Below are 25,168 nucleotides of genomic sequence, written 5' to 3' on the forward strand. Positions count from 1 at the left end.
GGGGGCTTAGACGGTGTGTGGGTCGTGGAGGAATGGGCGGGAGTCTTCTCGGAAGTTCCAGGTGCGTCTGTACAGGCGCATTTCCCCCTCCTCATCGAGTCTCCAACCGCACAGATGGTCTGGCAGTACATGGCCTTCGTCTCGATGTCCACCTGCGTACTTCACCTCGGCGACGTCAATGTCTCTCTCCGTGAGGCCTGGTGAGGTGGGGACCGAGGTGGCGATGGAAGCCGAGTCGTCGTCTTCGTCGAACAGCGATGTTCGCGAGGTGCTTCTGCTGATCGAGCTCGAGTCGCTCGCGTACGATGCAACGCGTCCGGCTCTGCGCGCAAACACCGCGGGGGAACGTTCGATCATCCACTCGACATTGTCGGCAATCACACTGATGCGTCCCGCCAGATCATCGTGCTGCGTCTTGGCCTTTTTGTAGATGACGTGCTGGCAAATCGGGTATACCTCGTACCTCTTATCCTGCGACTGGGTTTCTCGGATCCATTTGAGCGCGGCCATGTTGTCGGCCACACGGTCGTCACCACCCATCTGGATGTAGACGGGATGACGAATCTCGTGCGCGCGCTGGCGCAGATCCTCCATCGCTTTCACGATGCACCACAGGTGGCCGATTCGGAACGACCCCTTGTGCGAGCGTGGATCCTGCATCACCAACGACTCGTACACCTTCGGATCCTTGTCAACCACCTTCTTGTGTGGCACAATCGCCTCCAACCTTCCCAACCCAAACACGAAGAGCAGCACAAGAAAGAGCCAGCGTAACGCCGTGTTGACCACGACGAATTTGGCGTTGTACGCCACCATTGGTCCTACGCCCACGAGCCCGTCGATGGGGATCTCGTCTGGGTCTGTTTCATCGTATCGGTACGAGGCCGGGTACTGCAGCGCGTAGGAGAACGCCACCAGGCCGCCGAACGAGAGGCCGAGCATGAACGTCTTGCGACGCTCGAGCTTGGTCGGGCGCACGGTGGGGAAGCACGAAGCTGCCTGATCGCGCTGCGCCACATCGTGCAGCACCGCATGCAGTCCTTCGCAGAACCCAGCCATGTTGCGCTGATACACGTGCAGCCCGGATGAAAAGCCGTGCGACGGCAAGTCTGGCACGATGAGTCGGAATCCAGCATCAAGATACCGACGACACTGACTCGCCAGTGTCCCAGAATGAACGCCCGTCCCATGCCTACGATTCCGAAGCGTCAGTCAAGCCCAGATTAAGGTGAAGGCGATGTGGTCGCAACTTACACAAAGATCATGTCGGCATTTCGGCCGGTCTGGACGACAGCGATGGGATCCTGCCATACTTGATACCACACCCAGTCCTTGCCGTTGGCGAGCATGACGCGGTGGAAGCTGATCTCAACATCGTCCTTTTCGTATAGCCGCTTCTCCATCGCCGAGAACGGCACGCCCCATCGGCCGTATGTGCGATCGCGCGGCTCGTATAGCCCGCTCGACTCGGCGAGCGGCCCACCCCACACCTCCCACAGCATGCTCCCGATCGAAGAGCATGTTGTCCACATTGTGATGCTGTATATGCTGATCTTCGGCGTGATGATGCCTTCCGCGTTGATCCTGTGTATGCTTTTCGATGCCTGTGTCCTTGTGTCTTGTTGGGAACGAGAGAGATGAGCGTACGAGACAAGGTGATGAAGAGCTCTATGGGCACGGACAACCACAAGAGCTTGGATGGTGAAGAGAAGAAAGCAAGACGAGACGTGCGGAGAGAAGAGGCCAAGATCGACATCGACTTTGTAGAGCGGAGACGGTACGCTTGGACATCACTCCGGTCTTGGGTGTGCTTGAAGCGCGTTTGCCGTTGTGTATGTCTCGCTTGCCTGGACGAGCAGAGAATGCATGAACCGATTGCCGCCACCGGCCCAGCGCGGGGGGAGCCAGGCCCAGCCAGCACACCACCTACACTTCAATTTCGTGCTGCCCGCGAAGCAAAAACAAGCGCAGACGCTTCTGCAGGACTGGACGAGAACCGACCTTGCGCCTAGGGTGTGGCTCGAGCCGGCGGAACTGTGCTGCATGGCTGTTGTCACGTCTGCACGAGTGCCACATTCCGTCGTTTCTAGTCTCAGGCTGCTCGCACCAAGTCAGCCGCTGCCTTTGCCACACTACATCCAAGCCTCCTGAAGGGCCGATCGAGGTGCGAATCCTGAAGCGGCTGCGAGGCCAGGCGCAAGGGAAGCCGCTTCGTGCAGGATCACAGGAGCACACGAGACGCGTGCACCACCTGAACCATGTCGGTGGAGTGCAAAGCGAGTGTTGGTGTGGGTTGACGTCGTGAGCCTCGTGGGGTACATGAGGGATCGGCAAGGCCAGCGCAAAGATGTGTGGGGTTCCGGCTGGATGTCCAGCGCAAACGCAGCATGGCAGGAATGTGCGGCTTTGGACACGACGCGTGGTGCATGCCGAACCCCCAACGCCAAGTGCCAAAAGCCAAAGTGTCAGGGGTCGCGCTGTCAAATAAAATTATATAAAAAAATTAAATTCAATGAAGCCCGCTCAGATCTCAATTTTGCCCCACACCGGCATTCATCATGGCAGCGCCGAGCAAGCCAAGGCAGGACAAGGTATGCCCAGAGAACGGCTTCATGTTGTTGTGAAGCTTGGCAGAGACAGTCGTCCTCGTTGAGCTCCAGATAAAGTCTTGAACAATCGTAGACAGGTTGCAGCAGCCTTGGATCACTCTTGGACAAAGTCGCCGTGGAAGTTTTCATCAGCGACGGGCGAGTGCTCATAAGTCAAAGATGCGTGACTTCAGAGAATGCCTCCAGCTTCTGTGTGTTGCGTGATTGAGCAGCATCTGCGTCGAACAGCAATCATGGGGTGGGGTGCTATCAACGAGCTCGAGTTCAGCCTGAGATCGGCACGACAAGGAGCTCGAAGCGACTTCGCTCGGCAGAGCCAAAGCGGTGGAACTGACAGATCAACCTCGCGTGCATTCTGCACACTTGATCGACCTTGTCTCAGGCTGGGGCACCCTTACTGTCTTCTCGTAGCCTGCGTAGAGATGGCGGCCCAGCCCCCGCCACCGCCCTTTGCCAGTGCCGTATCCGACATGTCCCCGACATTCCGCATAAATAAAATCATAAATTAAATAATATATTTAAATTGACGCGCTGTGGTGCACAGCGCTGGCCCCGTGCAGCGCTGCATTCCAGTTCTGGACTTCGCGATGCTCGCCGCCACGCTGCAGCGCAAGCCAGCACGGCCGTCTTGGACACCTTGCTCCCAGCTGCTCGCTCCTGGCACTCAGAAGCCATGTCGCTGTGTGTCTCAGTGCCCAACCGGACGCGTGCAACAGTCTCAGTCCACGTGCAGCCACCCACCGCTCGCCCTTGTAGCGTGGCTGTCATCGCCGCTGTTCGAGCCCCTTTCCGCAACAGACTGCCAGTGTTGGCCAAGTCGTGAGGCTTGCTCGCAATCCTGTGTTGGTCCCGGTCGCCTAAGTTCGTTGCCAACCGCTGGAGTATCCGCCTGCGTTCGAGACCGAATGCAGATTCGAACAAGCCGCCAAGTCGATCTCTTTGTCCATACTGCCTTCTTCACCACCATCCTCGTATCTTGATCTCAGCAAAAGCGGAAGCTGGCTCTTCCGACCACCACACACCTTGCACACTTGGCCACTGCAGCTCTCCGTTCGCATCAGCACAAGCTCGGACCGCGACGCCTGGACGACAGACTGACCGTTCCAGCATGTATCACCAGACCGGCGGGCAGCCAGCCCAATATGATAACAGGCGCGAGCAAAGTCCAGAGCAAAATGGACCCATCCCCAACACAAGAAGATCATACGGCCTCGGCTTGAGCGGTCCAGGCATGGACGACGCCGAAAGCAGCATTGCAAGGGGTCAGCCAACATACGAGCCATGGTCCGGGCCCGAGCCCATGGAGCCGCTGGCCAACTCTCCCTCGACAGCATACTTCCCCTGGGGCGCGCAGCCGACAATACACGACCCGAGGCTCCATCCCGCCTCTTCGCAATCCCATCTGGTCCCCGCCAAGCAGCCGTCCTACGCGTCGTTCCATCCACAAGACGATGCGTGGGAGGGCGCCTCGGTGCATCGCGCGCATCGCGACTACTGGGAGTCGTCGGCACTGCAGCCCTCTACGTCCACTTTCGATCTGGGCTACGTGGAGCCCATGCACAGGATTCAACTTCCTGCAACCAGCCAGTTTTCGGATGCCAAGAAGCGTCAGCACGACGGAGGAGTCGTGACAAAGCTCTACGAGTACGGTCTGCATGATGAGCACGGTAAAAAGACGGTCAAGTTCTGGACGCTCATCTTGGCATTCGCCATCACCGTTACGCTCACGGCGCTCGATATGACCATGATCTCCACCGCACTCCCGTCGATCGTCGAGGACTTGCCGGCGTCCGAGATCGCGGGTGGCTGGATCACGTCGGCGTACCTGCTGACCGTGACGGCGTTCCAGCCCATGTTTGGCGGACTCTCGTGCGTGATTGGCCGCAGATGGTCGGCTGTCCTCGCAGTCGTACTCTTCATCGGCGGCAGCGTCATGTGCGGCTTTGCGCACAGCATCCTCTTCCTCACCATCGGTCGCGGCGTCCAGGGACTCGGCGGAGGCGGCATCCAGGCCATCGGAGAGATCACGGTGTCCGACATCACATCGCTCCGAGAGCGCGGCTTCTTTGTCGGCATCTTTGGCCTGGTCTTTGCAGTTTCCTCCTTCGTAGCGCCGGTGCTGGGCGGATACTTTAGCGACCACGACTGGCGCTGGATCTTTTGGATCAACATCCCCATTGGCGCACTCGCGCTGCTCATGCTGATTCCGACCATGAACCTTCCCATCCCCTCGATGCCCTTCAAGACCAAGCTCGCCAAGATGGACATCGCAGGCAATGTGGTGCTGCTCGGCTCCGTTGTCAGCATCCTCATTGCAGTCACCGAAGGAGGTGTGACTCACCCGTGGAGCAGCATGAGGATCTGGATCCCCATGGTCGCCGGTATGGCAGGCTTCGTGCTGTTCCTGCTCATCGAATTTATCCCCAACCCGCTGTGTACGCAGCCCGTGCTGCCGCTGCGTCTGTTCGGGAACAGGACTGCATTCTCGGCCTTCCTCATGACGTTTGTGCATGGCATTGCGACGTACGGCGCAATCTATGCGCTGCCGATCTACTTTCAGGCGATCCGCGACGAGAAGCCTCTGCGCTCGGCAGTGTCGACCTTCCCCTCCACCGCACCCACGGCGCCGTTTGCCATTGTCGCAGGCATTGCCATGGCCATCACGGGCAAGTATAAAAACCTCACGCTCATCGGATGGTCCTTCTCGGCCGCAGGATTCGCGTGGATGACGCGCTTCCAGACAGGAACAGCAGAGTGGGAGCTCGTAGTCGCCCAGATCGTCGCCGGTGTCGGCATCGGCATCCTGTTTGCCATCACGCTGCCGCCCATCCAGGCGAGCTTACCCGTCGAGGAGCTCGAGACTGCCACGGCGACCTATGCCTTCTGCCGCTCCTTCGGCGCCATCTGGGGCATTGCCATCACCACGTCGGTGCTCACCGCCGACGTAAGTGCCAAGCTGTCTACAGTGCCGGGCGTCGCCGAACTCGGTCTGACGGGCCCGACGGTACTCGGGTATGTGGAGAACATCAAGAACCTGCCCGAAGCGATGCGCGAGCCTGTAAGGCAGATGTACGCCGACGGCCTGCAGAAGGGCATGTACGCATTCATGCCCGTGGTGATCGTCGGCTTTGTGTGCTGCTTCTGGATCCAGGACGTGCCGCTGCCAGACTTTATGCGCGGCGATGCAGCGGATGAAAAGCAGCACGAGAAGAACAAGGATCGCCAGAGCGTGCAGCAGGCAGAGCAGGGCTCGTTCCACAACTACGGCACAGCGCAGTATCAGGAGAAGCACCTTGGAGGACACGGAGCTGGGTCCGAGAGCCAGGATACGACGCTCGTCGAGTCCGCCGGGCATGCGCAGACGGCACAAGCGCCGCTGGAGGGATTATTCGACATCGTGCAGCATCACCATCATACCCCGCAAACACCAGAGGGTTACGCTTCCCACGCTTTCAAGTACGACGCCTCCCCCGACCCCTCCAATTTTGCGTGGGACGAAAAGCGCGATGAACATCACATCCTCACTATGCCCCCTCGTGCGCATTGGTAGTTGCTTCCTCAACTTAGGATCGGACCATTCGACAAGATGCACACATTCATTTGGAGTTTGACTTTAACAGCACTTTCCGCACTCATCACATTCGCTCAGACTCAATGCATCCAGTCTCGTTCTCATCTCATGACTTATGAAAATCATGTGTGGAGAGACTCCCAATGGAGCGAAAGGGGTGGTATTGAAGGGAGGTGGGAGAAGGGTTTATGCGGAGGCCAGCTTGCCCTTTGCAGCGCTGGGGGCGATGGAGGTGTCGGTGGTGTTGAGCCGAGCCAGACCGATCTTGTTCGCTTTCGTATTCGTGGCAAAGTAGGCGTTCTTGAGGAAGGTGGCTCCGACGAGCCACTCGTTGCGCTGACCTACATTGCCCGCAGAGATGGCCGAGACGCAGTCGCCGAGCAGATTGTCCGCGTCGACGGGGAGGAAGAGCATGTCCCTCGTGTCGATGGGGAAGTCGACGCCGCCAAAAGTGAGCGCGACCTGCTTGGTGGTGGTGCACGGAATCGTGTATCCGCCCTGGCCGTCGGACTTGGAGCCTGGGATCTGGGCGTGGACCGCATCCGCATCCTGCTCGGGAGCCACAATGAGCGTGGTGCCGGTGTCGAGAATCGCAGTCCTGCCGTCGAGGCCGAGATCCTTGCCACCAACAGTGATCTTGTCCATGGCCGCTTCCCAGAAGCCCTTGGTGGAGACGTTGTCGATCTCGGTGATGTTGCCCGTGTACTTGGCCGGGTCGACGCCGCCAAAGGTGACTTCGCCGTCATTGTAGCCGTCGGCGATGCGGCCGAGGTGATAGCCCATGACGGGAGCCTGGACCTTGCCCTGCTTGTACAGCGCATCGATGGGCGTGGGCTGTCCGGCATTCGACAGCTCGCTCCTTGCGAGACCCATGAGCCCATCAAAGGGAACAGTGTCGTCGCTAAAGTCGGACGACTCCTGCGTAGTCACCGCAAATGTGTAGTTGGCGAGCTCGAGGTTGGCGATCTCGAGGTTGTCGCGCGCAAGGCTGCCCGAGGCGTCGCCGGTACCGTACTGAATGGAGAACGGCGTGCTGAGCGCGGTGAAGGTATCCGAATTCGAGGCACCCAGCTTCTGATGGGAGCTGCCACACGCACGGCAAGCAGTGCTTGGCACCCATGTGTCTGCGGATCCAGAGTCGATCAGCATCCGGAACGTCTGGTTTTGGCTGCCGATCTCGATTGTGGCGACGTATCCAATGTCGTTCGACTCGATGTCGAGTCCTAGACTCTGCACGGCAGTCGGAGCACCGGAAACAGTGAGATTGTCGGAGCCAGATGCGGTGAGGTCGATCTCTGGGTATCCCTCGTCAGCAACCTGCTTGACGGTGGACTTGGCATGGACTCCGCCTTCGGTTCCGGTTTTGCCAAAGAGATCGTCCATAATGTTCTCAAAGAAGCGGCGCTGCATCTCGCCGCCGGACTCGGCGTGATTCGTGTATCCCTGGCGCGGGTTGGTGTGTCGCTGTGGGTCCCGGGCCGAGAGCAACGACTCGCCGTCGAGAGCCGACACCATGCCTCGTCGCTCGAGGATGGCGACCTTGCGTCGTTCAAGTGCACGACACTGCTCCTCGGGGGAAGGGCCGGTCTGTCCGAGGATGGTTGCGAGCTTTGAGGTTGCCCGGTTGAGGTGCCTCTGATAAAGCATAAGCGGGTTACTTGCAGAATCCGGCTCGAGGCGCTTGAGCTGCACCTTCATTCCCACCCGGCCATCGGGGCTCTCGAATGCGGATGTGGTGGAGGACGACTCGCTGGTGGAGAGCGAGTTGATCGCAGTACGGCCGCTCTTGAATCCGGAGCCGTTCTTGACGACGATGCCCACACGGGGCTTCTTGGCGCGCGCCTGGAGCTCTGCACCCTGACCGTTGGGATACAGAGGCGCAGCATGTGCTACTGGCCAGGAGCTGACTCTGTCGTGACTGCTGATAGCTTGGTCTACGAGGGAGTGGAGATCAAAGGCTCCGATTGAGAGGAGCACCAGGAGGAGCGTGAGGAAGCGCGATGAAAACTTGAGCATCTTGTATAAGGATGTCTATCTATCGATGTCGCAACGGTGGTTGTCGGGTATCGGGTTATTCAGAAGATGAGACGATACTGAGAGGTGCGAGCTCGAAGGCGTGTCTGGGGTGTGAGGGTCGGAGACTTTGTTGGTGAATGCTGAGGCTTGATGAAGGATTGAGCTGCATGAGCATCAGGATGAACAAGTCGCAGCGAGGTCAGCTCTACCGATGTATGCTCGTCGTGATGAGATGGACTACTTACGACCGGCCTCGTTTCGAGAATTGCTGAACCAAAAGAATGTATAGAAAGGAGAGTGTGTCCAATACCGATCCGAGACGAAACGAAAAAGCCAAGTGTTGCGGTCGAAGCAAAAAAGGTGCGGGTCCTACAAAGATCACCAGGACCAAAGGATGCTGAAGAAATGGAAGAGAAGGGGCGGGAAAGAAGGGAACGGAATCGGTATGGAGGAAGTGAGACCAGCCGGTGGTATGGAGGAAGAGAAGAAGGAGGAGGGGGAGCTCCTGGCAGTCCACGTCTCGAGGACAGTCGGCATCAACCTTGAGCCTTGCTTGGTGGCTCACCGAGACTTTCCAGGTGAGGACGGTCTCAGGGACGCCATGGATGTCTCAGACTTTCTCATCCCGTTAGCCTTGCCAAACAGCGCTTGCTTGTGTGTGGCAGACTTGATCAACAGGACGAACCGCATGATCGTGCCAGTTCACTGTCCTGTAGACCGGAGCCAGACGATTCACTTGCTATGCCCTGGAGAGGCGAGCTTGCAGACGGGATGTTGAATTTAGCCGGCATGCTGTGGCTGCAGCTCGTCATTCTGTCCTCTGACGCAGGACATTGCATCAGCGCAAGCGCGGGACTCATCTGTCAGCTTCGACTGCAGGACAAGGTTTCGCCAGATGTGACGTGCAGTACGCATCATAGCGTATCGAGCGGCAGCAGGTGCAAGATGTAAAGCGTGGTGCTGGGTGACGGCGTGAACGGCGGCGGAAGACGCATTGGCACTGCAGCGCTGCATATGTCGCAGGTTGATATGACCCGTCCAACACGGCGCGCGGCGTAAGGCGCCTGGACAGAGCCGTCAAAAACCAATTTGTGAGACCTCAATGCTCGGCGGCAGCCAACTGTTGGCCAAGGTTCTAGCAGCACACCTCTGTGCTGCCTCAAGCCATCGCTTCGCAAGCACCCTTCGACGGGTCTAGGCTTTCGCAGCTGTCGGATGCCGACGCCATGCAACGTAGGCTCAGTTGAAGTGGTGTGGAGCTTGCATCTCATCTCTTCCCGATCTTGACGTCTCCCCGATTGCCGATTGACAAAAGTGGAGGCACGAGGCTCACTCAGTTGCATGAGCTCCGCGAACGTGCCACCCTCACTGCTTCGCTTGCACTTCTTTGCTCTCTGCTACCATTCACAATATCACTTGGTGGCTGGTCAAGATGGCAGAACACGTTGCGCTGTACATCCTTTCTGGCTCGAGCTCGTCTGGCTCTGCCGTTATGGAGAACATCCGGGCGAGCGACTTTATCGACGAGATCAACAGCGGCGAAGGTCCGCGCGAGGAGTGCGGCCTGTACAGCCTCATCCAGCTCGTCCAACCTTCCGACTCGGTCACGTTCAAAGACGAAAAGGACGTGCTCGATTTCCATGCTAAGCTCGTCAAGGGCGACGCAAAGGCCAGCGTCGACGGCGCAGAGGCTACGTGGAATGCAAGCTGCGTGCTCATTGCCGACAAGGACGACAACGACCTGGTCCTTATCCTCGAGCTGGAGGATGGGAAGGTCGGTCAGAGGTTGAAGGCAAAAGCAAAATCATCGGTAGAAGTCGTGAGTTTACAGTCGATCTTTGATTAGGACCAAAGCAGCGTGACGGAGATCGCCGGTGCTGTTGCTGACAACACTCAATCCTGTGTGCATTCTCAACAGGCCTCAAATGTCTCGATCTCAAACATGTCGCTGGACGAGGTAAGTATAAAGCAGCCCCAACAACTCGCTTACAGGAGATGCACACACTGAAATCACACCCTCTGGCTCCCTCAACTTCCCTTCGACTTGCTCTGCTTACAGTACAAGGACATGTGCGGCAATGCCGAGATCTACGACGCTGGACAGTAATCACGCTCTCTTGCACGGGTCCACCTCCCGGCACACGCGCGCCAATATGCCAAGATTAAGAAATGTTCATTGTAATTGCGTCTATCGCATAGAGTCCTTGGAGGCGAGAAGACAGGCCTAGTCGCTGTCGTCGAGCAAACTCTTCTTGGACTTGTGCGACGAGTAGGAAGCGGAGCGCGATCCCATGCCCGGTCGTTTGGGCAGCTCCGGCTTGGTGGATGAAGCCGAGCCGACCGAGCTAGCCGCGATCGAAGCAGCGCCGTTGGAACTTGGTGCCCCCGAGGCCGTCGGCTTGACCGGGATCGGTGGTGGCGCTGGCCTCGAGTGGGCAGGACCGGAAATGACGCGCCTCTCGATCGTTGGTGAGGTGGACGTAGTGTGACGCAGCGCAGCCCCGGCCGTGAATGACTCTTCCGGAGCTTTGCTGCGCACGGCCGTTGTGGGAGAGGATGGCATTGAGGTGGCACGATCACCCGTCCCACGGTTTACAGACCTCTTATCTCCCGAAAAGCTGCCTTTGCGTGGCTGACGATCCGCAGCGAGCAACGCATGCCGGTGCAACGGGCGGGAAGTCACGTCTCGGCGGAACGGATTAGAGGTGTCGCGGTCCGGGTCTCCATCCTCCGAGCCAGACTCGTCCGACGCCGCCGCCGAACTGTTCCACCATTGTTGATGGTCATCAGACGGATCAGGCAGGCTCTCGTCGTCATCAGTGTCCGACGAGATCGATCCGGCGGCAGCCAGCCCATCGGTCGCCTTCTTCTGTTGCAGCAGCTGCTTGCGGATCGTATCGCGCTTGAGGTGGTCCACGATGCGCACAGGTCCCACAAACGTAGCGTACACTGGTCGGTGGTCACTTGTCTTGAGCTCTGCCCTCGAGTAGCTCTGCTGCTGCAGGCCGAGGCCGCGGAAGAGGATGCGATCGGTCCATGCAGGGATGCGCTGCTTCTCTGACGAGTCGTACTGATCTGATCCGTTGTCGTACTTGTAAGTCGGGGCAAAGGTGATGGGCCCTTCTTCGTAGCCAGGAAAGACGTCGCCGACCTCCCTGCTGCGTCGGAGCTGATCCCGGGCAATGAGTCCGGCCAGATCTTCTCGTGCTGCCATCGAACGCACGGCATCGTTGGTCAGATCGATACGATAATTGAAGTCGCCGAGCCAGATGACGTGGTCGTGGCTTGCGATGGTCTTGCCGCGAGCAAAGGAGAGCCCTCTGGTAATAGTCCAGTAGTCGGCGTTCCTTTCTTCGTACGCCGAATGGCCAGCGGCAAAGTGAGCCGTGACAAAACAGATGGAAGTGTCGTAGTAGTCCATGCGGATGGCGACACCGCCCTTGTTGCCGCTCATGCCTTTGAGACCCGTCTTGCGCGTGGCGGCTTCGACGAGCCGAACATCGTTGACGAGCTCCTCCTTGATGAGAATGACGAGCGCGGTTCCAACCAGCTGCTCGCTGCGCAGGAGGATGTATCGCGACTTGCGGTTCGGCCTGCGTGCGATGGTCTCCATGATCTTGGCCTCCCAGATTCGGATCTTGTCGGGATCGGTCATGAGAATCTGCTGCGGGGTCAGCTGGACGATCTCTTGGAAGCCGATGGCAAAGATGTCGGGCTCGTTCTCTTCGCCGTCTGGGAACAGCCAAGGAATGAGAGACTCGCCGGGCGACTTGCCGTTGAGATTGTACGTCCCAGCAAAGATGGTGATGTTCCGGCTGGACGAGTACTCATCCACCCGCGCATTGAGCTCGGCCGTTACGCTGTCGAGCACGGGATCAAAGACCGCAACAGGCCTCTGATTGGCCATGTTGCCGAGGAGAGCATCGATGACGTTCTGCTTGTTCTTGTCCTGGAAGTTGTTGATGTACATGCGACCTGCGCTCTTGGCGGCGTCGCTCAGCAGACCACCCAGCGTCTTCTTGCCACTCCTGGTGAAGCTCGAGTTGAGCGCGCCGGTGCCGGCATAGATCTTGGAGAGCGCATCTCCATTTTCGGCCCAGAGCACGCGGTGGTGGACCCACAGAGGATGGTGTGGGTCCTGCAAGACCTGCTGAGCGACGTCGCGATTCGCCACCGCCTCGACAAAGGTGTCGAGCATGGAGCGTGAGAGCATGTCTTCGATGACGTTGGTGCGATCGAGGCAGTCGAGACAGTTGGTCCTGAAGACGCCCTTCTGGCGGCGCAGCAATTGGCCTGATGCATTGTCGATCAGGGAAAAGCCAAAGGCCTTGCGCTTGAGCTGGACGGGACCCAGGTAGCGAAGCTCGCTGCGGACGCCGTCGATGCCGCCCGTGTTGCGGGAGACGGTGTGGAAATCGAAATTGGTGAGGCCGATGCGCTCGGAGCCATCGTCCTCGACCGGCTCGCCGCGGCTGGAGATGGGTTCATCACCGGGCAGAGGAGCGATCGCCTCGGCTGCGCTGTGTCGCATGTGCTCAGCGTAGGCAGCTGTGAGCACGGTCTCTGCATCGCGAGTGCCCAGCAGGTTGATGGCATGTACGCGCGAGTAGTGGGAGATGAGATCGGCGAAGTGGCGATCGAACGCGGGCTGAGAAGCACCGCGAGACCTGGTGATTTGGATCTTGGCGTTGAAGGCCTGCAGACCCTGCTGCTCCCAGAACAATGGGACCGAGCCGCGCACTTGGACGAAGGTGGCGGTGAGGGTGCCGTCGCTGAAGAGAGTCTCTGTCTCGACAAAGTTGGCCACGTTGCCGTCGTCATCGATGCCGCGCGTGTTGAAGCGGGTGCCAGCCCTCTTCCAGCTGAGACGGCTGATAAGCGCGAGTGTTCCCGCAGCTTTGGCGCCAGACGAGCTCGATGCGGCCGTCTCGGGAGACGCCGCAGCAGGAGGCAACGGATTGGGAGCGACTGGCACCTCGAATGCACCAACGAAGCCTTGGATGGCAAGAAGCAAGAAGCATTCGGCATCGACTCTTGCACGATCGTGTCGATCGAGACGCTCGCGGAAGCTGATCAGCGGCTCGATCATGTAGTTGTTCCAGACAAAGCGGCCGTCGTAGCGAGAAATGTCGTGTGCGTGTTTGGCCGCATCCGCGAGTCGCTTGTCCAGGCGTGTCGACAGATCAAAGGTTCCTCCTTTTGCAAAGTAGAAGGTGCCGGTGCTCAGGAGCTTCTTGAGACTTGTGCAGGGATGCTCGTACAGGCTTGGCTGGGTGACAGCGCCTTCGTGACCTGGGCCGTACGAGTCGTGAGCCTCGATCTGGGAAGCGGAGGCTTCAGAGATGAGCGTCTCGTCCCAGGTGGCTCGGTGGACGCAGTAGAAGGATACCGATGTGATGCGCATCACCACCTCGCCCGGACGAATGGCGCCGACCTCCTGGGCCCCGGTGACGACGGCGACGAAGAGATCCTGGCCGACATTGATGAGGCCGAGACAGCCGTGGATGGGCTTGGAGGTGAGCCTCTGCAAGGTCAAAGCACGAAGCTCGTTCTCCTTGACCACCTCGACGACCGCCTTTGCGGCTGAGTGTGCGAGGGCGGCTGTTGAGCCATTGAGGGTCGATGCGGCATCCGACGGTGCGGCTTCGGGTGCTTGCGTGGAGATGAGGATGGCAGTTGGCGATGCGACGGGAGTTGAAGAGCCGGATTTCTCGTTCAGATGACCCTGCGCGTTGATCTCGAGATCGTCCGAGACGAGCGCGATCACCCGCGGTGTATCTTGGAGGTAGACGTGCATTGCATCGCCCCTCGGTCGCGCCGACGTGCGAATCGCAGTGGAGCTTTAGGGGGTCGGAGAGTCGCCGGCTACCATGCCGTTGGCCAAATGATGCAGACGATAGAGTCTCCGGTCGATCTAAAAGGTCTACGTCGGATGATTCGAAGCAAAGGCGGGGGAACGTGGGGGGAAGGAAGCAAAGAGTGGGTCGTGTGCAAATGTGACTTGTGAATGCGCTCCGAGGCTGTGCCAAATCACCGACGGCTGCCGTGTGGTGCGGTGGGGCCGAGGTGTGTTGCTTCCGCTCGTGTTGGATGCCTCAAAGTGGAGGTTTTCGGCTCGCCCGACATGTGCCTCCGCAATCCTCACCGTGGGCCGCTAGGGAAATTCGCCAGCTCGCTGCGCAGCTGAGCCTAGGCTTCCTGCATGCATGTCCCTCGCCGTCATCCCGACCTTGACTTCCTCGCTCTCTGCTCTCTCAACGCTTCTGACATAGTGAAAGAAAGGCAGCCACGAAGTATGCTTCACCTCCCTTGTGCACGTCACCGAGACGCCATTCGTGCTTGAGGCGCAAGACTGGCACGGTCGACGCAATTCACGGCGAGCTAGGCCAGTGCGGCCGCTCCGCACTTGCAACAAGTAAAAGCTGGGGAAACGCCGAAAGGAGATGGACGCTGCAAGTCGTCCCGATAGCATCCATCGGAAGAGGCTCCGAACCGCCTCGCCTTCTCATACGATGACGCTGCAGGCAGACCCGGCGACCGCTCTGCCGCCAGAGACGTTTCTGTATATTCTCAGCTTCCTACAGCCCCCGGCGCTGCTGCGGTGCTCGCGCGTCAACCAAACTTGGCACGGGGTCTGCACGGACGATGCCCTTTGGCGTGCGCTCTCTCTACGTCTGGGCTACTGTCAGCTGGATCGTCGGCAGCAGGAGCAGCAGAGCGGTGTCGCCGTCGTCGCGAGCGTACTACAGCATCTCGATCAGGGCCCTGGCGCAGATTCGGAAAGGGATCTGCTGCGCGCCACCGTAACGCGCTATCGCTCAAGGAACTCGACAGCGTACTTTGACAAGTGCGATTCATGGAGAGCCCTTTGCTGTCAGCTCTGGCGCTTGGGCTGCAACTGGCTCGCTCAGGAGTCAACCGAGCTGCAGCCGCCCACCATCCCTGCAAGCATCAAGGCCATGGACCACGATGCCGCTGCATCGCCGACATCACTTCCCTCCGATTCATCGCCATGCCTACTTCCGCAACGCCGTATACTGCACGATAAGCCTTACGGTCAAAGTGTTTGGAGGTGCAAGCTCGACCCGGACGAGCAAACCGTCATCGTTACGGGCCAAGCAGGCGGCATCCAGGTTTTTGACCGCAGCACCCTGCAGCTCCTATGGCACATCGCCAGAACAGCAACGAGGGCGTGCCCACACCTCGAGTTCTCTCGTGGTTGGTTCGTCTTTGATCGACCAGGAATCGGCCACTTTGAGGTGTGGCGCAGCGAAAGACTCGTGCCGGACCTAGGACGTCCTCCAGACCGAGGCCACTATCAGCGCTTCGCAGTCCTCAGCTCGACTCGGCCGGTCCGCGCATATCGCTTTCAGTTCCCCTACCTCTGTGCAGCGAGTCAGGACGGCTTCGTGATGATCTGGAATGTGCCGGACAAGGAACTCGTTCAGTCGATCGACTTTCGCGACTCACCCCACCGCGACGGCAACGTCAACTATATCGACTTCGACGACGACTTTGTCTTTCTCAACGGCGTCGGCGCCAAGTCGGTCTCGGTCTACTCGCGCCGCACGGGAAGGCAGGTTTGGAACATGGGCCAGCATTTCGCCGCCGGCAGGCCGCCTCCAGCACCATGGCGGGTACAGCGTGCTCCATCGCCTCCCATCCAGAATGCCGGCTTCGTCCGCTGCGAGCTCAATCCTGCGCCTCCGAATCTGTGGCAAGCGGGGCCGAACACGATGAACCTGGCACAGCTCACCATGACGCCGTACCAGATCTGGTCGGCTGTGCACCCAGATCTCAAGACCAAGACGCTGCTGATTCTGGGGCACGGCACGGTGCTACTGCTCAGAGACTACAAGAAGTTCTTCGACGATCCGAGCCAGCCGCCGGAGCTATTCGCCGAGATCGAGTTCGAGAATCTCCAGGAGTTCTTCGAGCGTGAGGTCACCGGGGGCGGCGAAAATTGGTCCGACCTGGGATGGAACAGCCGCCACCTCTGGGAGCTGCTCGGAGACGCGCAGCTCACGGTGCACGAGGGCAGAGCAGTCATCGTGAACGAAGGCGCACTGATCCTCGACCTCAACGTCGAAGCAGCAGCGCTTCATGCCGGTGGACACAATCAGGATAGGCTGCCGACACATCTCGTTCGGGAGCAGCATGGACACGGAGGCGAAGGGCAAGAGCAAGCTGCAGATGCATCAAGCTCGGCGACGCCATCGGACGCGGACGTGCCCGGCGCGGGCGCTGCGAGTAGGCAAGAAGCACCCCCTGTGCTTGTCTACCGCGCCTTCAACCAGCCGCATTCGTACCACATCTGCAGCAGCGTGCAGATGGACGAGGTGGGCGTCTACTATACGGCGGACCTGCCCAGAAGCGACGGCGAATCGTCCACAGACATCGATCTGCTTATCGAGCCGCCGTGGATGGGCGAGAAGCACGTTCTCGTGCATCTCGACTTTTCTCGGAGGCAGCAAATCGTCCCTAAGGAGCCTCTGGCCCCAGATTCCAACCTGGATTGACTGAAACGAATGCCAAGGCGCGATGCTTCCCGAATGAGAATGGCCTGGTGTGCTTTGCTTCGTGTGTCGCTGTCGAGATGATCGGTTCAAATGATTCCGGGGCGTGCTGGGGCAGTGAAGCTGGTGCAATTGGGAAGCAGGTGTAATGTACAAGGATGATGTGAGGGCGGCGAGAGCGGACCGAAGGTGCTCGTCGGAGGATGTCCAGAAGAGGGCCGCGCGATCAGTGTTCGAGGAAGCGGACGTCGCCTCGTTTAGGCTCTGCGGAACGATGGGAAAGGAGAGCAAACGGATCAGCATGAAAGCTAGAATAGCGAAGAGTGCGCCCGTGAGGTAGATGCAAGATACTCACTGACAATGGGATGAAGCTGTGCCATGTAGATGATGAACCACATGAGGTACATGCACGTCAGCGCAAGCACCACAGATGTGCGGATAAGTCTGTAGCATACAAGGTACAAGTCAACGACGGAAGACGAGCCAGGGCGGACTGCATGGACGACGGAAGAGTCGAGGATGAACTTACACCTGGTTGGGGCCTTTGGGTGTTGTGACCCACACGGCGCTGCTTGCGCCAGCAGCGATGAGGAAGACCCACACGGTTGTCCACCCCGACATGGCTAGGAGCTGCAGTTTGTGCCGGAAGAAAGCCTGGGCGATGAGCAGGGCGGTAAAGGTAGGGGCGAGATGGACGAGCGCACAGGGGTTGGCCAGAGCTGCTCCAGCGCCGCGTGCATGTGTGATGTCCGACTTGCCTCAGCCTCAGCAGCACGGCCCGATACCGTGGCTGTGAATGTCACATCGGGTCCGGCCAAAAATTGAAAATCGGCGAACCTGGCTTGTGCGCGAGGGTTCGGCTGAGCCACGACGGTGGGGAACCTGCGCGGTGCTGCAGAGCGACGTAGCTGCAGGAGTTCGACCCTCGGATTCTCCGTCGAATCCACATCCAGGCCCAAATCACATCGATAGCCAGCCTCCTCTCATCCTCCCTGCCATCACACTTCCCAAATTGCGGTGCCTTCGACTCGACTCGGACCTGCCAGGCTTTCCTTCAATCCTCCATCTTTCCACTTCGCCTCTGACGAGAAACGTACAAAACAGCGACAAGATGGCTTCGCATTCGAATCTCAGTGCTGCCGTCAACGCCGACATCCCCTACAGCACGCCGAGCACGCCGCATCCGCAGCATCAGGTGGGATGGATCGGACTCGGCAACATGGGCGTCAAGATGGCCGCCAACCTGGCCAAGCACATGCGCGAGATGTCGCCGCCGCTGCCGCCTCTGCTCGTGTACAACCGCACCGCCTCCAAGGCGCAGGCGCTCGAGAAGGAGCTCAACGGCCTCGTCAAGGCGGTCGACTCGATCGAGGCGATCGGTAGCCAGTGCGACCTCATCTTCACCAGTCTCTCGGACGATGAAGCTGCCGAGCACGTCTACGATTCCCTGCTGCAGGCCGAGGAGAAGCGCGTGGGCAAGCACATCCAGGAGCGCATCTCCAGCGGCTTCTCCACGTTACTTATCGACACCAGCACGCTCTACCCCGCCACCACGGGCAAGATCGAGCGCAAGATCTCGGCTCTCCCCAAGCGACACTTTGTCGCCGCCCCGGCCTTCGGCCCGCCTCCCATGGCTGCCGCTGCCAAGCTCGTCTTTGCCGTCGCAGGGCCGTACAACTCGAAAAAGTTTGCTTCGCAGTTCCTGGTGCCTGCCATGGGACGCAAGATCATGGACTTTGGAAGCAACCCCGAGCGCGCTGCATCCTTCAAGCTGATCGGAAACTCGATCATCGTCTCGACCATCGAGATGCTTTCCGAGACCATGACGCTGGCAGACAAGACGGGCGTGGGCAGCGACCGCGTCTACGAGTGGCTCGAGGAGTTCTTCCCCGCCCCTTCGGCGCTCGGCTACGGCAAGAAGATCCTCGACAGCAACTTCCAGGGCGAGAACGGCTTCACGCTCAACGGCGGAATCAAGGATGCCTCCCACATCATCAAGCTCGGAGAATCCGTCGACTGCCCGCTGCCCATCATCGAGCTCGCCAGACAGCATATGGTCAGCGCCCGTGCCATCGGCGGCGCCAACCTCGACTGGAGCTCTCTCTCCGCCGGCTTCCGTGTCACGGCTGGCGTGGAGCCGTTCGAGAAGAAGGAGATGCTCAAAAAGTGGGCCCAAGACGAGCGCGGCTCTTCCAAGTGATCGTGCCGACGTCTTTCCCGAAACCTATGCTCAGCCTGTGACTGCGACTGTAACTGCACCGACTCGCGTATGAAATGGTATCTGGCATTGCAGTGCAAAACTAAGCGTGTGTATCGGATCGGGCTCAAGCTGCAACGGCCGTCGCAGTCGCTGGCACCGAAGCAGCCTCGGACGCGTCCCACAGCTTGGGCTTGGCGGCGACCTTGATGTCGCCGTACGGCTCGTCCTGGTTGAGGCGCACGCAGTCTTTTGTGCCGAGCACGAGCATCTCGAAGAAGAAGCCGGCGGCCGCACGGCGCGAGGCGTTGGTGGCGATCTTTTGGAACGAGAGCTGCTTGGTGTGGGTCTCGTCGTCCACCTCGACGAAGCGCGACTCCTCCTGCTCGTCTTCTGCGGCGGTAGGCTCAGAGAGCTGGGAACGGACGACGCGGAAGGCGCGTACCGTGCTCTTGGCCCAGCCTTTGGTGGACTCGGCGTCCTCGGACGCGCGGAGCACCTCGGCGATCTGCTCCGCCGCCTGCGTGTCGTCCGCCGGACGCACATCGAACAGCGCCAGCGGGTTTGACGAGCTCACCGCCGCCGAGTCGAGCGCACCATCGTCGATCTCCGGCGTGGAGAGGCGAGAGAGCGCGGGGAGACGGCCCGTCTCGTCGCCTGCCTCGGCCTCGAGTTCCGCTCGCGACTTGCGCGACGACCGGCGCAGGCCGTCGTCGCCCATCGACACGTCCATGCCCGGCACATCGAATCCACCGTCGCCACCCATGCTAAAGTCGAAGCCAGCCTCGTCATCCATGGGGCCAAGCCCGACCGAGTCGCGACCGTGCTCTGCGCGGCGTGCAACGCCCATGTCGTCGTCGTCGCCCAGGCGGGCGCGCTTGTTCGGGGCGTCGTCCTCCGCAACCGCGGCCGCCCGACGGCGTCGCATCGCAGACAGGTCAAACGTGAACAGCTCGCTCAGCTCCGACGCCAGTCCCGAGGGGCCGATGACGAGCGAGCTCTTGTCCTTGTTCGCCGGGTCCGCAAACGGCATAAAGTGCGCGAACGGGTCTTCACGGATGGTGAGGAGCTGGAGGTAGGCGCGCGAGCGCGGCAGATAGCGCTCCTCGGTGAGCAGGTCTGCAACGTTGGCCGCCTGGCTCGCGCCGCCCTGGCTGAGGCCTTGGCTCAGCCCGCCAAGCTGGCTGTCGGGCAGCTCGGTGAGCGTGTCGACGATCTGCTTGCGCGCCTTGGCCTGCCTGGTGGCCGCCTCGTCCTGCTGGCGCTGCTGGGCGGCGTCGCGGATGCGAGCCGCTGTTGTTGGTGTCATGTCCGCCATCGCCAGCGCCATGCTGTTGTCGCCGGGTGGCGGCGTCACGGCGCGATCCACGTCCATGTCGAGACCCAGATCCAGGCCGTCATTGTCGAGACCCAGGTCGAGTCCCTCTCCGCCGAGGTCAAAGTCGGGCATGCCGACGCTGGGCGCCTGGGAGCCGCCGGCCGAGCCGAGCGTGATGTCGTTGTCCATGCCGAGATTGAGCATGGATGCGACCGACTGACGCCCTGCCTCGCTGGGTGCGTCTCGTCCGACACCGATGCTGAGCGAGTCGTCCTCGGGAAGCGGGTCGCCGTTCTCATCGACAAGCTGGCCAGCCTCGTTGCGACGACCCTCGACCTCGGGCAGATCGTCCTCGAGACCGAGATCGAGACCACCGTCCGGGTCAAAGTCCTGCGATGCAATGCCGTCAATGCCGGACGAGATGTCGAATGTGTCGTCAAACGCGCTGTAGTCTACAGTTGGGAGTGTAATATCGGCAGCGCGAGCGGTGTAAGCGGTGGGGTTGTCGGCAAGCTTCTTGGCCTTCTTGGCGGCGAGTCTCTCGAAATCGACATCAAAGTCGTTCATAGCCTGGTCCGGTAGCAAGATGTCGAGATCGGTGCGGATGTCGGGCAGTGTGATGGCGTTTCGCGAGACGCTGAGCTGGTCGCTGGTCATGTCGACGGCGCCGGAGCGGAACGCCATCTTGATCTTGAGCAGCGCTTCATTGCAGTCCTCGAGCAGATACTTGGCCTTGCGCGAGTAGATGCGCACGACACCGAGCAGGAGCTGACCAGAGAGGCGGAGTGCCATAGGGACGACTTCTTGGCCCATGATGGCGCTGACACTCTTTTCGATGCTCGTCTGCAGGAACTGCGTCTTGCTGAGTTTGCGCTCCCAGTGCGCGGCGAGCCAAACACGGGCAAGAGGCCCGCGCTTGGCGAGGATGACGTCGCTGTAGAACATGGTCGAGGAGGTGGGGCGGCGCTACGCGGCTGTCACAGGTGACAGTGGTGATTCGCGGTTACAGAGATCGGTCGTGTGCCGGTCAGGAACACTCGAGAAGCCGGTTCCACAGTAGTATGCTGGTATCCTGGACAAGCTCTGCCAACGGATGCCGATGTGCAAAGCCCCTGAGGGATGTACTGAGCTTTGTGCAGCTAGGCTCGCCCGCGATGCTGCTGCTGGTGATGGTGGAAGGGAGTCTAACTCTGAGCAGTCGGTGCGTCTCCCGTGCTGGCGTATGTGATAACGTGATCAGAGGAAGGATGCGTTGACGGTGGGAACGGAAGGGAGGATAAGGGCCGCGGCGTTCGGGGCGGATGGATGGAGAGCGGGTGAGAAAAAGGTGAGCTGCAGGGCGCAGTGCACCAAAGTGCGTGGCAGCCGATGCGAAATGCGGATGCGGATGCGGCGCGAGCGACGCGGGAAATCCCACGCCGCGACACGCAACGGGTGGAGCGCGTCGCCTTATCCGACTCGCCCAGCCTCGCCCAGCTTGAGTAGAGTTTCCGCCCCACGCAGCTGCTGCCCATTTTTGGCTCGACGCGGTTCACACTGAAACTCTAAGCGGGCCTCTTCAACTCAGCCAGTGCAGCCGCTTTTTACGCGCTGTGTGTCGGCACCTCCGGCTCGGCATGTATCGCCTCACACGCTGCGATGCTTAGACTTACACTTTCGCTTCTGGTGTCTACCTTGCAGTTTGGAGCTGGGCAGCATGCGCAGGCAGCACAGACCAGGTGATGGCGAGAATGGCGGAGCAAGTATGATGGTGTTCTGATTGTCCGTGTGCTCAAAAGGCTAATCTTGCCTCGCAAATCGAAGGCTTAACTGCGCAGCCCTCGCAGACGAGAGTCGGCGTGGCGGTCGCGGGGCGGCAGCATGCCACCATCGGTTTGCGAAACGGGATGCCGTCTGCTGTCGCCCATCTCTGCGGTGGGCAGGGGCCGCGAGGACGTCGAGATGCGCGGCGCGTTGGTGTCGTTCCGCCTCTGCGATCTGCGTGCAGCCCTGGCAGCGTCGGCATCGACGTCAGCCGCGCTCGGCCTGGCCGAGCCAGAACGCTGTCGATTCGACTTGCTAGGCTCGACGGCGGAATCTCTGGTCGAAGTCTTGGTGCCGTCGCGAGGAGCGTGCCTCGTCTTTGAAGCAACGACGGGTGTGGGCCCTGGTCTCCGTGCCACTGGCACCGGTGCTGCCAGCTGCGGAGATGCGAACGGCTTGGATTCCAGAGGCGCTCTGCGATCTAGCGTCCCAGGAGCGCTGGTCACGATGATGACTCGGTCGGGGCCCGAAGCACGCACGGCCTGGAACGAGTCGCGGCGCGCATCCGTCGCCAACGGATAGGCGCCCTTGGTGGGGCGTCGATCTCTCGTCGAATGAGCGCGTGGTTCCTCGACGTTTTGTAGCGTGGCCGTGGACGAGTTCCAGTCGCGCGCTTCCTGCTCCGCTTTCGACAGACTGCGCGAATGCTTGGATTTCGTGGGCCGTGGCTCGGTCCTGGCTGGGGCGGGCGTTGAGAGCGACTTGCGGCTGCTACGAGCGGCCGCATCGATGCCGCGCTCGACGCTTCGGCCCTTCCGAAGGGAGCTGGCGGGCGATTGGAACGAGACGTGGCGCGCGTGACGAGACCGGGCTGACGTGCTTTGCTTCGGCTCTTCCGGCCCCTCGTGCGCATCGAAGAATCGATCTTTCTGGGACGATCGCATCGCCGAACTCAATTGCTGGGGCCGCGCATCGTCTCGGATGTTCGACCTGGACCGGTCCATGGATGACCGCGCATGGCTGCGCACGGCTGCTTCGAATGCGGCAGCTCCGCTCACCCGTGGCGCTGGAGCATTGGCGGCGGTGTCTCTGCGGTTTGTCTCTCGGGACAGGGAGGCTCTCGCGGCTGCAGTCGAGCCCTGTGATGTTGCCGGCTGTACGGTACGTCCTTCGACTCCCTGTGATGCTCCCTGCTTGAGGTTGGTGGTGCCGCGTCCGAGAAGCACGGAGAAGAAGCCCAGACTCTCCTTTGGCGTCTCTCGAGACATTGCGTTAGGCGGAAGGGGTGGGGCTGCGAGAGCCATCGAGCCTGCTGTCCACGAGTTCGAGACCGAGTCAAGCCGAAAGTTGTCGTGTACCGTTCGCCCTTTTTGGCTCTGCCTATGGACGCCTGCCGTGCAACCCTGTTCGTGTGGGGTGCAGCAAACGTTGTGAGGGGACGGGCGCGGGAGATGATGGTTGTAGAGGGAAGAATTACGAGGCTGGGCGTGGCAGGGCGGATCCTAGGCTCGGCCTCTGCGGGCAAGCAAACGCGGCAGCGACGTCCCGTAAATTACAAGGCGGCTTGCTTCTGCATGAAGCCTGGCTCTCGGCAAGCGGCGTCCAAACCAATCGCCAAGACTCACTCGCTAGGGATGAGCAGGGTTCCCTTGGCATCTCGTGCCTATGCAAGATCAATTCAGGGTGGGATCGATCCCACAGCGGACGACGACGATACCTCAGGGGATAGGCTGTGCATTCGATCGTGACTGGTTTGCGCGCGAGAAGGTCGCGGGCAGATTTGCAAATTCGCTCCGCTCGCGAACATGCTTGCCCAGCCGATGCCCTGTCCGGGCGCACACGTTGGAAGCTCGCGAATTTGGGTCCCTTTCGGCCCCAGGATCGTAGCTTATGCCTGTTCTGGCTCGGCCCGGCGGCTGTTGCAGGCTGAACCCACGCCTTGCTCGCGCCGATGAGCGAGGCTAGTCTAAGACAGGTCGGAGGCGCTGGCTGTATCGAGCGGGGCAAACGTTCTACAGCAAAGCAGACAGATGCATCCCACGCAGCGGGCGAGCTCTAATCTGCGGAGAGGCGTGGAATGCTGGCTCGTCGCCCATTCGTGCAGTGCTCGCCCCCGCAGCGGGCCCTTGTGGATCGAAGACTGGCATGCCGGCCCCCGTGATGCACAGTGACGCAGCCGGGCGGGCCTCCCTCTAAATTTGGCGCGTTCGATCCTGGTTGGACCGATCGGGCTCCTCCAGCCCAACTTGTGCGGAGATGAAATTTAGACTCCAGGACGCCGCACGACCGCAGCCGGCAACGCAGTCCAAGTCAGCTTCCGCGCTCTAACATGACTCGGTGTCACGCATGGTCGACCTCGATGGAGGCCTGGTGCTGCTGCAGGAGTCCACAGAGAAGTCGATGCTCGGACACGACCATGCCGATTTGGCTATGTTCGCGAGCGAGAAGGCCCGGTTGCGGACCGCTCTCGGAACCGACCGTGGAGGCGGGAGGCGAGGATGTTTTCGGACCGATTTTCTGCGCCATTTAAACCCCTTTCTTTTTGCGAGCACGTTGATCCATTTCCCCTGCTTTGCGGGATCACGGCCGCTGGCATGCGAAGAGCGATGGAGAACTCCAGATCGTCCCGATCGTGAAGAGCGGCGAGCAACCAAATAGCGGTGCTTGCCGAAGTGTCGGGTCGGATCCGAGAGCCCGCGTGCACGAACGACACGGCGGGTTGACAGGCGCAGGGACGGTCAAAGATACACCGGGCGAGCAGGGAGCCGGTAATTTACACGCCAGCCACGTGACGGGATCGCGCATGCGCGTCTCCCTGCCCGCTGGCCTCGGCAAAAGTGTTCCAAGAGTGCAAAGCAAAGCGGAAATCACAAGATGGACCCTGAGACACGTCCGACCAACACTTTTCGCCCGGTCCGTGGGAGCAAGGTACCGAAAAGCGGACTTGGCCTCCCTGAGATCCATCCGAATAGCACATGGCTCTGGCGGCAATGTGACCTACAGTGCCCGACGAGAACCTGGGATTCGTCAGGCTGCACGGCGGTGTGATGTGCACGGGCAGAAAGCTGTGCCGCAGCGGCAAACTCGACATGCGAACGCGGCCGCGCGAAAAGTCGAAAAATGTGATCTTACGAAGGGAGCCCGCAGAGTGACGGCTGGAAAGAGGTGCAGATTCCCATGCAAAGCAGGCCAGGCGAC

The 25,168-nt window shown here is 60.3% G+C and overlaps 10 protein-coding genes across 10 annotated transcripts; 4 read left to right on the forward strand and 6 right to left on the reverse strand.

The window, feature by feature from the left end:
- Positions 1 to 6: 6 nt before the first annotated feature.
- On the reverse strand, positions 7 to 1,532 carry PAN0_005d2706 (lysophospholipase; the record flags this gene model as incomplete). Its single annotated transcript, XM_014801946.1, has 2 exons — positions 7 to 1,192; positions 1,255 to 1,532. 2 exons carry the CDS (start codon positions 1,530 to 1,532, stop codon positions 7 to 9), a joined length of 1,464 nt encoding a protein of 487 aa, XP_014657432.1.
- Positions 1,533 to 3,717: 2,185 nt separating this feature from the next.
- PAN0_005c2707 (major facilitator superfamily transporter) lies at positions 3,718 to 6,159 on the forward strand (the record flags this gene model as incomplete). Its single annotated transcript, XM_014801947.1, has 1 exon — positions 3,718 to 6,159. One exon carries the CDS (start codon positions 3,718 to 3,720, stop codon positions 6,157 to 6,159), a length of 2,442 nt encoding a protein of 813 aa, XP_014657433.1.
- Positions 6,160 to 6,366: 207 nt separating this feature from the next.
- Positions 6,367 to 8,196, reverse strand: PAN0_005d2708 (acid protease; the record flags this gene model as incomplete). Its single annotated transcript, XM_014801948.1, has 1 exon — positions 6,367 to 8,196. One exon carries the CDS (start codon positions 8,194 to 8,196, stop codon positions 6,367 to 6,369), a length of 1,830 nt encoding a protein of 609 aa, XP_014657434.1.
- A 1,432-nt stretch (positions 8,197 to 9,628) lies between these two features.
- Positions 9,629 to 10,303, forward strand: PAN0_005c2709 (uncharacterized protein; the record flags this gene model as incomplete). Its single annotated transcript, XM_014801949.1, has 3 exons — positions 9,629 to 10,015; positions 10,115 to 10,153; positions 10,256 to 10,303. The coding sequence occupies 3 exons, from the start codon at positions 9,629 to 9,631 to the stop codon at positions 10,301 to 10,303; spliced, it is 474 nt and encodes a 157-aa protein (XP_014657435.1).
- A 117-nt stretch (positions 10,304 to 10,420) lies between these two features.
- PAN0_005d2710 (DNase I-like protein) lies at positions 10,421 to 13,993 on the reverse strand (the record flags this gene model as incomplete). Its single annotated transcript, XM_014801950.1, has 1 exon — positions 10,421 to 13,993. One exon carries the CDS (start codon positions 13,991 to 13,993, stop codon positions 10,421 to 10,423), a length of 3,573 nt encoding a protein of 1,190 aa, XP_014657436.1.
- Positions 13,994 to 14,708: 715 nt separating this feature from the next.
- PAN0_005c2711 (uncharacterized protein) lies at positions 14,709 to 16,715 on the forward strand (the record flags this gene model as incomplete). The annotated part of the gene is made up of 1 exon (XM_014801951.1): positions 14,709 to 16,715. The coding sequence occupies one exon, from the start codon at positions 14,709 to 14,711 to the stop codon at positions 16,713 to 16,715; it is 2,007 nt and encodes a 668-aa protein (XP_014657437.1).
- A 223-nt stretch (positions 16,716 to 16,938) lies between these two features.
- PAN0_005d2712 (uncharacterized protein) lies at positions 16,939 to 17,333 on the reverse strand (the record flags this gene model as incomplete). The annotated part of the gene is made up of 3 exons (XM_014801952.1): positions 16,939 to 16,976; positions 17,068 to 17,156; positions 17,242 to 17,333. The coding sequence occupies 3 exons, from the start codon at positions 17,331 to 17,333 to the stop codon at positions 16,939 to 16,941; spliced, it is 219 nt and encodes a 72-aa protein (XP_014657438.1).
- A 490-nt stretch (positions 17,334 to 17,823) lies between these two features.
- Positions 17,824 to 18,912, forward strand: PAN0_005c2713 (NAD(P)-binding protein; the record flags this gene model as incomplete). The annotated part of the gene is made up of 1 exon (XM_014801953.1): positions 17,824 to 18,912. The coding sequence occupies one exon, from the start codon at positions 17,824 to 17,826 to the stop codon at positions 18,910 to 18,912; it is 1,089 nt and encodes a 362-aa protein (XP_014657439.1).
- Positions 18,913 to 19,036: 124 nt separating this feature from the next.
- On the reverse strand, positions 19,037 to 21,172 carry PAN0_005d2714 (rad21 protein; the record flags this gene model as incomplete). Its single annotated transcript, XM_014801954.1, has 1 exon — positions 19,037 to 21,172. The coding sequence occupies one exon, from the start codon at positions 21,170 to 21,172 to the stop codon at positions 19,037 to 19,039; it is 2,136 nt and encodes a 711-aa protein (XP_014657440.1).
- An 860-nt stretch (positions 21,173 to 22,032) lies between these two features.
- Positions 22,033 to 23,238, reverse strand: PAN0_005d2715 (uncharacterized protein; the record flags this gene model as incomplete). The annotated part of the gene is made up of 1 exon (XM_014801955.1): positions 22,033 to 23,238. One exon carries the CDS (start codon positions 23,236 to 23,238, stop codon positions 22,033 to 22,035), a length of 1,206 nt encoding a protein of 401 aa, XP_014657441.1.
- Positions 23,239 to 25,168: the final 1,930 nt, after the last annotated feature.

This window comes from Moesziomyces antarcticus (genome assembly GCF_000747765.1).
Source record: "Moesziomyces antarcticus DNA, scaffold: scaffold_v10005, strain JCM 10317, whole genome shotgun sequence".
Taxonomy (NCBI): domain Eukaryota; kingdom Fungi; phylum Basidiomycota; class Ustilaginomycetes; order Ustilaginales; family Ustilaginaceae; genus Moesziomyces; species Moesziomyces antarcticus.